The sequence below is a fragment of the Pteropus vampyrus genome, unplaced genomic scaffold (genome assembly GCF_000151845.1).
Source record: "Pteropus vampyrus isolate Shadow unplaced genomic scaffold, Pvam_2.0 Scaffold36, whole genome shotgun sequence".
NCBI lineage: Eukaryota > Metazoa > Chordata > Mammalia > Chiroptera > Pteropodidae > Pteropus > Pteropus vampyrus.
The window spans coordinates 12,656,370-12,665,224 of record NW_011888817.1 but is presented as its reverse complement, the minus strand read 5'-3'; the positions used below and the strand labels follow the sequence as shown (position 1 = coordinate 12,665,224).

At 50.1% G+C, this 8,855-nt stretch overlaps 1 protein-coding gene across 2 annotated transcripts in view; it reads left to right on the top strand.

Moving 5' to 3' along the window:
* The window catches only part of GRIK3 (glutamate ionotropic receptor kainate type subunit 3), a 213,468-nt gene that overhangs the window by 167,436 nt on the left and 37,177 nt on the right, over nucleotides 1-8,855 (top strand). For both annotated transcript variants that reach the window (XM_011357999.1, XM_011358000.1), the window contains exons 9-10: nucleotides 1,001-1,108; nucleotides 4,336-4,449. In XM_011357999.1, coding sequence (XP_011356301.1) covers nucleotides 1,001-1,108; nucleotides 4,336-4,449 — 222 coding nt within the window. The remainder of the gene's footprint in view (nucleotides 1-1,000; nucleotides 1,109-4,335; nucleotides 4,450-8,855) is intronic.

The following is an 8,855-nucleotide window of genomic DNA, read 5'->3' as shown; positions in this document are numbered from 1 at the left end:
CAAACTTTTTCTGCAAAGGGCCAGACAGTAAATATTTTAGGCTTTACAGGCCAGATGGTCTTTTATTGCAGCTATTCAGCTCCAAAGTTGCAGCGCAAAAGCAGCCAAAAACAATAGATAAACACATGGGCCATGACTGTGAGCTAAGAAACTGTTTACAGAAACAGTCAGCAGGCAGGTAGTTTGCCAACCTCTGATCTAGAAGATGGAGGTTTTCTCACTTCGGGTTCTGAAACTTCTCTGAACCTCTGCCCGCCTCTGTGTTAATGATGCTCATGAAGAGCTACCATTTATTCAGGGCTCAGGTTGTACCAGGCACTGTTCTAAGTATTTTACAGCATTTATTTCACCCTTATCACATGTGGGGAAGATGGGTACTATTATTAGTTTTATTTTATAGATGAGGAAACCGAGGCAGAGCAGTGCAATGAAATTCACACAGCTAATTGCAGCTGAGCCCAGCATTCTGACACCATGGTTCTTAATCATAGCATGCACGGGGCTGGGGCTGGGGCTGGGGCTGGGGCTGGGGCTGGGGCTGGGAGTGGCTGGGGTGACCTCTGTTTCCCCTGGCTCTCTGGGGCCACTCCAAGTGTCTGGTCTTCCAGCCAGGGCCGACCTGGCCCCTTGGCTTTTCTGCTTCTCGGCAGGTCTCGCCTGCCCCGCCCCACCTGCCTGCCTCCCTGTCCCTCTCGGGGGATCTGACATGGGCTTCCCCTTCCCGTGGCTTCGAGGCGGGGACTTATTTGAGCGCGTCTGAGATCGATGTTGTACACGAGAAGGTGCAAATGTAAAGCTGGCTAAAGAGCATAATAGAATTTATGGAAATCGCTGGCTCGCACCACAGCCCGAGCAATGATGGAGGTGATTATTAATTAATCATGGTCTTGGGGGAACAGTATCAGTACGAAGAGTAATTAAAATGAAGCATTGTACAGTTGTACCGAATGATGATTTATGAGCCCGAGGAATTGCCGTTCTGCCCTCTCCCCTCCTGCAGGCTCAATGGGAAGGATTAACTGGACGGATTGTTTTCAACAAAACCAGTGGCTTACGGACTGATTTCGATCTGGACATCATCAGTCTAAAGGAGGATGGCCTGGAGAAGGTGAGTGGCTTCAAGAGAGGGAGGGGGCAAGACCCAGGGTGGCCTGTGCCCAGTGTGGCAGCCGCCCCTTGGGGGCTCGACATGACCCGGTATGGCCTGTGCCTTGGCCCTTCGGAGAACGTGAAGCCCTGGTCAGATGAGGGGTGCAGAACCCAGTGGGCCGGCCACAGCAGACACCCAAGTCACTGGAGCAAGGGCCATCGGGAATGCCTAACCTGGGAAAAATACTGCTCACAGGGCAGACAGACAGATTATCTCTAAATTTCTGCAGGGCTGTCATGGGGCAGAGGGAGAGATATGTCCTTGAATAAGAGAAACTTTTTAAAGACCAAGGGGGTGCCTGCCTGATAAGTAGTGAGCTCACTGTCACAGGAGGCATTTAAGCAAAGATTAAATGAAATAATTCCTTGTCTGGGAGACTGGTAATGACCCTTAATCTTGGGTTGAAACACATGGCTTTGGAACTTCCCTAGGCTTCTAAGGCCTCTGTGATTCCAGGGAGTTTAGACAAAGAAAGCAGGCCTGCCAGGGCCCGGAGACTCCTACCTGGCTACTGTAGAAATGTCTATAATGTGGCCAATTCCGATCCCTGGGAACCTTCAGCATATTCTGTCAGTCAGGCGTCTGGATTGAGAAGGGAAATTTAAGGCTGACCCTTGATTCTCGGCATCCCCTGGGACCTCGAGGCCAAGAGCTCAGCCACACTGTCTTCCGTAGCAGGCTGGTCCCTGGGAGCCACCAGGGTACCCTCCAACCCTGGGAGTGGGGTGTATTAAATGTAGGGAACAGAGACCAAGAAGTAGAGGAGCCAGCTCTGATGCCCGTGGGCCTGCAGGATTCCTCGACTCCTCTCCTCCCTGGCCGCTCTGGTTCAGGCCACTTCTTTGATTATTTTGACACTCCAGCCCAGCTTCCCACCTCCACTTCTGAGCCGTCCAGCCATTCGAGTATACACACAAGCGAAGCTCCCCAAAGCACAGCTCTACCCTGCTCTGAAACTAACCATGGCTCCCCAGCACCAAGTCAGTAAGCTTTAGCCCCTCTCCCAGCCCTTGAGGTTCTCCAAAATATGGCCTAACTTGCTCTACCAGGCTTGTCTCCACTCCCTCCTTCCTGCAGTTCTGGGGCCTTCGCCCATGCAATCTATCTCCATTGCCCCGGGTACAGAAATGGCCTCTGTCTTCTTGGTTCATTCCCTCTGGCACGGAGCTGCCTCTGCCTGGGTTGCACCTTGTTGCCAAGGTTACTCCACGGATTCATTGGGCAACTGTGGGAGGGAGCTACGGCCAGGGACACCTCACCATAATTCTGTAAGTCTTTCATGTGGAATATAGCTTCAGCGGAATATAGGAGCATGGGCTATGGCCTCTGCTCCTAAAATCTTCAAGGCCAGCTGCTCCAAGCCTACACAAACTCTCTGAGTTCTCATTAAGCAACCTTCCCGCTTCTGTTTAAACTCCCCCAGTGCTAGGGACCTCTTTCCTCAGACAGTACTACTGCAATACAGTATTCACTCAAGTAGCTGTCTCATGTTCACTCTGTCAGCTAGCTATCCATCTCTGGAGATAGCCTGAAATTCTAAGGGTGGCAATTAGATGGCACATGCGCCACTACCTCCCAATCCCACGCCTGTGGCTGGGATCAGTAATTGGTCATCAGAGCACTCTTTTCCTCTGAGCCCATCCATACCCTCCTTCTCCAAGAAACGGGTACAAACTGACCGCAGCTAATACTCAAGAAAAACTCTCTCTACTACACCCAAACTGAGGCTGATCTGCAGAGGCACCCGCCAGAGGCTCCTGGTCTCAGCCACCCAGATTCTGAGCAGGCTGGGTCCTCCTCAGTCCTAACGATTCTCATATCCCCATGGTACCGGGTGTATAGCAGGGCATACAGTCAGAACTCAATAGATGCTTGCTGGAGCAAGGGTTCCTGCTGTTCATTTGACCTCTAAGACAGATGTTCGTTGAGCGCCTCTGCACCCAGGCATGCTACTAGGGGCCCTCGTGCCGAGCTCGGCCCACTTAAGAGAAGAGCGTCTTTCACATTGTCTCCTTGTCTCCTCCCCTCTTGCCCTGGGAGGTCTGCAAAGACAAGAGATCCTGCCTGGAGAGGGTGCTGAGCCCCCAAACACAGCCGCTTTGCCTCTCATATCATCACTTCTGTTTGCTAAGCTGGGTCATAGCTGATCCAGCCAGCTCTAGCCAGTGGCTTTGGGAGGATTAAGGCAGAATTACCCGAGCATAATTACATGTCTCTCTGCTATCTGCCTTGCACAGCTCTCTTAATGGGATGTTTGCACTCAGCCTCTCTGTTTAATTGATTAAGGTTCCTGAGGACCCCCCTGCCCCCAACTGGGCCAAGGACAGAGTGGGCATGCTGAAACCGTCCTTGAAAGAGAGGAGCTGAGATTGGGGCAGGGCTGGGGAAAGCTGTGTCCAAAAGGACCTTTAAGAGGCCCACGGCTTTAGAATAAACTGTAAACTTGATCTTCCCTTACCTCCCTCCAGCCTCAGGCCTGATAGCAACAAGGGTACTGTAGGAGCAGATTATGCTGCCTTGGCCAGTGTGTCTGTCACCTTTAGAAGTAAAACCATGAAGCAAACTTGCCTGCAAACCCAGCAGCATCCAAGGCCTCCAGTGAAGGTCGTCCACTCTGTTCTACCACTCCCAAAACAGCTACAGAGGCCAGCCTCCTGCCCAGCCTGCCTTCCTGCACGTGACACATCTCGTCCCTTTACTCATTCTACATATACCCTGTCCTGGGCTTTGGAGGGCATCTGGCCCCAGAGCTGGCAATGAGGCTGAGACTCATTGAATGAGAGCTAGATGCCCAAGGTCTTCCCATGAATTGGGAAGCCCACTAGGCACAGAGTCACTCTGTCCCAGGGGAGGACCTGACCCTGACCCAGGACCTTTAATTTCCTCATGGCATCTGCTCCACCTCAGGACAGTTTCCACTAGGCTCCCTGGGCTCTTTATGTTCACCTCTCCCTTCAGCTGTGAAGGGTTTGCCACCAAGGAAGAGATGGCAGAATTTGGGAGATTCAACGCCTTGGGGGCCTCCTCCTGGAGGCTATCAGAAATAAAAGGTTAGCTCAGAATGTGTTAGCCATGACTGCGATGGTCATGAAGAATCGCATTGAGATGATGGGCTTGTCGGTGTGGAGATAAGATGGAGAGACTGAGGACTCAGCACGCTGTTCTCTGTCTGTCTGTCCATCCAGGTTGGGGTGTGGAGTCCTGCCGAGGGGCTCAACATCACAGAGGTTGCCAAAGGCCGAGGCCCTAACGTCACTGACTCTCTGACAAATAGGTCACTCATCGTCACCACAGTGCTGGTAAGAGCCTGCAGCCCTGCAGGAGAGATTGTCTGATCTGGCAGCAAGCTGGCCATCAGGGCTGGGGAGACCCCTCCATTGCCCCACCTGGTATGGACTAAGCACCTCTTATGAGGCTGCTGGGAGGCTGGAAGGTGGGGGAGGTGGAGCTGCAGGAAGGTGTCAGCATCGCAGGCTGCTTAGACAGCCCTCAGAAAGTAGCTGGAACACAGCAATTCTGTTCATGCCACAGGCCAGAGACACCAGGAGGTGATTGTGAGTGGCCTCCTCGCAAAGGCAGAGCAGTCAGCCCTCATGCCTACCCGAGACCTACTTGGCCAGCTCTTTTGCCGAGGCCCACGTGTTTGTATCTCATCCACTCCCTGACCCTGGAAGTCTGAGTAGGAACCATGACGGGGTGGATTTCCTCTAGCGTGATTCACTGGGGACGTGCTCAGTGGCCAGGTGATGGATACTGTGGAGCAGGAAAGGATGTCATAGTTAAACCCTATTCCCCCAGGAACCCTAGTGAGGAGCAGATGCCAGGGCCACCACTGGCTTCTAGGAAGCAATTATAGCCTATTGATCTCAGCCCCAGTCTCCAAGGTTATGACTTTTGAGAAGATCCATGTTAAAGATGATGGAGACCTAATGGGGATTCTGGACACACTTCTGACAGATCTAGAATGAGAGGGCAGGAGAGACACCCCACCACCACCACCAACTTGGGGTGAGACCCTCACTGGCATCTTCCTGACAATCATACATCCTGCCTGCCTTTATTGATCGACTTTTTGTCAACTAAAAAAATATAAAAATCAAACTGCTCAACTACTAAGTGAAAAGATCTCGTTAGGAACAAGGAAAAAAACTATAAAAAAATTTTTTAAATTAAAAAGAAACAAAAAGAGCAAAAGGATTAGAGTGAGGACTGATGCACAATGAAAGGAAGACTGATGTGGATAAAAATAGAAAAGATAAAAGGAGAGTTGAAAGAGAACAAAATAAAAAGGTTAAAAGGGAAATAATAAAGAGAAAAACGAAAATAAGGAATGAGATAAAAAGGAACGCTATCAAGAAAGACGAAAAATTAAAATAAATAATTAACAGCTCCGGCTAGACAAGGTAAAAAATGTAAAACCAGCATGTCAGAAAGCAAAAGGATAAAAGTGCGGGAAAGCAAAAATATAAAAGGGTAAAAATAAAATAATAAAAAGGTGGTAAAAGATTAAAAACAGAGCTGCATAAAATGTGAGCTATAAATAAATAAAGCACTTTTCACAAGACAAGATTGAAAAAGGTAAAACTAGTATGCTTTAAGAGATTAGGAAGAGAGATGATTAAACGAGCTAAGATAATTCTATCGCAAAACGATATTCTAACAGTAAGAGGTGAGCTAAAGATCGTATGCCGGAAGGATGCAAAATACACATACCTTGAAAGACCAGAGGGTTGAATTTTATGAAAATGGCAGCGGCCTGATTTCAAGGACATAAGACCCTTCTGCAAAGGCATGAGGGATTTTTTTCTACACCAGCAGAGGGAGAATCCAGCAGACATCCCCTGCTCTTCTCGCAGCTTCCTAGTCAATATTTGAAGCTTCTTGTAAAGCTTTGGACTTGCTGTACTCAGTCTCTCACCTGAGGGCCCACTGTAGCATCTGGCTGGCTCCCAGGCACCCGGGTGATGAAAAAGGAGAGAAGCCCCTCTTGGCCCACAGCCTGGACACAGGTGCTCAGTCTTTCCCCCTGCCCCTCATCCGGGCAAACATGAGCCCCACAGCTCTTTGGCGTATGAAGTGTGAGCAGGATGCAGGGGCAAGACTGTGACAGTTAAGAGCACAAACCTTTGGATTTGTCTTGGCTTTACTAGTTACTAGCTATATGACCTAGAAAATGGCTTGACCATTCTGGACCTCAGTTTCTTCATCTGAAAAAGAGAGGCGATAATAATTGTACCTATTGCACAGAGATGAGACAAATAATGATTAATAAACGTAAGTGGCACAGAGTGCATGCTGTCGAAATGATAGCTGCTATTGTTATTCATATTATTATCGTATTGTTTCATATTATTACTAATTCGTATTATTATTGATTACAAATTCAGTCCCAGAAAGCTTGGGTTTAATACAGTATGCAGTGTCAGCTCTAGCGAAAACCTCTGCTTCTGTCCACAAGCAGAGCCCTGAACTTCATTGAAGGTTGACGCAGGACCATGGTCAAGGGGGTTATCACTAGCACAGGGCATTATAAACTTTGAACTTGCACTTGATGCCTTGCAGGCCCAGTGGGCATTCCCTGGCTCACCACAGAGCCCACCACTCCCTATTGTTTATATGCGGCTTTCTCTTGTAGAGTTGTTTCCTGCCTGGCCCCTGAGGCGTTAGGGTTTGTGACCTCATGAGCCTCTCATAGCTCTAGTCTCCTACTGGTACGTGAAACTTCATATCCCAAGCACCACTTTATTTCTTGCCTTGGCCAAGGTCTGAGCTCCTGGCCCCTGGCATCATGATTATTCCCTCCCCTGGCCCCTATTGCCTTGATCTCTTACATGGCTGCTGACTCAGATGTCCTGAGGTAGATGTCCTTCCTCTGAGTCTTCTGAGAGATGCCCATTCCCACTCAAGGACTGGCCTAGGGACACCTGAAGACCTAGAACTGATCCAGACCCTCTGAAGAATGTGCCAGAAAGTCTCAGCGTGGTTTGCAGGTCCCCAGTGTCCCCAGGCTTGGGCTTTTTGGGAACAGCTGCACCAGTTGTGGACAGTGGCCTAGCCCCTGGTGCTCTGGCTGAAAACCCAGCGAGGTGCTTGACAGCTTGAAAGCAGGGGCAGCACCACCAGCTGAGCGCACTGGGGCTGGGGAAGGGGGGCGCGGGAAAAGGGCCTTCCTGGCTGGAAGTGTATTGTCAGGGCAACAGTACTTTGAGTAACAGGCAGTTACAAGGCAAAAGTAAAAAAAGACCCAACTTCTTTGCCCCTAGTGAACTAGCCCTGAGACCGCTGGAATCTGGAAGTGGCAGAGGACAGCATCTCTGTGTGGGCTACCCCAAAACCGACCTCTCTCCTGTCCTGAACCCATGACATGCTAGGGGCACCTTACCCTGGACACATAGACGAACAGAGCTTTGACCCCACCCTCTCTGGCCCCTCATTGCCGAAGGCAGCCTTCCCCATTCCTGAGGCAGAAAGGGCAGCAGCAGGAGCCTGGAAGCCTGCCCTCCCCCACCCTCTCCCTGCCTGGCCCCTGCCTGGCCGGCCCCTGCCTCTCTTCTGGTTCTGCTCTTCCATGAGCTCATGAAAAATTCATCTGCCCAAACTTCAGCTCACACACCAAGAAAACCACCCAACTCATTCCTGGGGATCCTGCTTTTGAAGGTTCAGTGTTCTTTTGGCTGCTGAAGTGAATGGCAGTGTCAGCATGTACATGGGCACGTGTGTAGGTGTGGGACTGCTACGCACAGCTGTCTAGATACGCACCAATGCATATATTTCTGCCGTTTGCATATCGTGACCCACATAGACTGAATTGCCAGGCAGGTGGACCTGTGGCACCCAGCAGCAGGAAAGGGGAAAAGTTAAGGAAGACCAGGATGTGGGCTGGGAGAACCATCCCAGGCCAGGAACATTCTAGGCTTCACCTGCTGGGAGGATAGGACACCTAATACTGTGTCCTGTTTCTAACTGGCAGAAGCCAAGGCCTTGAGTCTAGTGTCCTTGGCCTCTGTGTCTGAGCAGGGCCAGGCAGACAGAACATGTGAGAATGTATTGTATTTGTGCCAGTGGCATTGTACGCACATGTGTACACATGTGTGGATGTGTGTGGATGTTGCCTAAGTCGGAAGGGCAATTGGGAAGGCAGCCATTAGGTAGCTAACCCCTGGACCCTTCCCCCAAAGACTCCCCTCTTCCAACTCCACAGGTCCTGTGGCTGGGAGAAGTTTAGCGCACGGCCCGCTTTCGCTTTGGTGTAAGTGATCAGGGAGAAACTAGCCTGAGTCCTGACAACGAAAAGTCGGAAAAGGTTATTTTTCTGGACCCCTGTTTCCTGTGACTTGTTGAAAAGAAATATTACCCCTGCTCCTTCAACTGTTCTCCCAGAGCAATAGGAGAGCGTGAAGTTATGAAATTGAGGGCACCTTCACCGAGCAATCGATTAGCAGCCGAGAGAGCTTGTGAATTGGCTGTCTGGACATTTCCAGTAATAAATTGTGAAATAGTCCATGAATAAGTAGTTGGCGGAGTTCAGAATTACCCCCTAGGAAATGTTGCAGGTCTAGAGACACATTACTAAGGCGAGCACCATTTTAAAGCTCTGGGCTTTGGCTGTTAAATATGTATGCCATCCGCAAAGCACTTCCCGAAATTAATGGCATTTTACAGCGGCTCCGAAGGCAGCGTATTTATATGGAGATGTATAGATTGG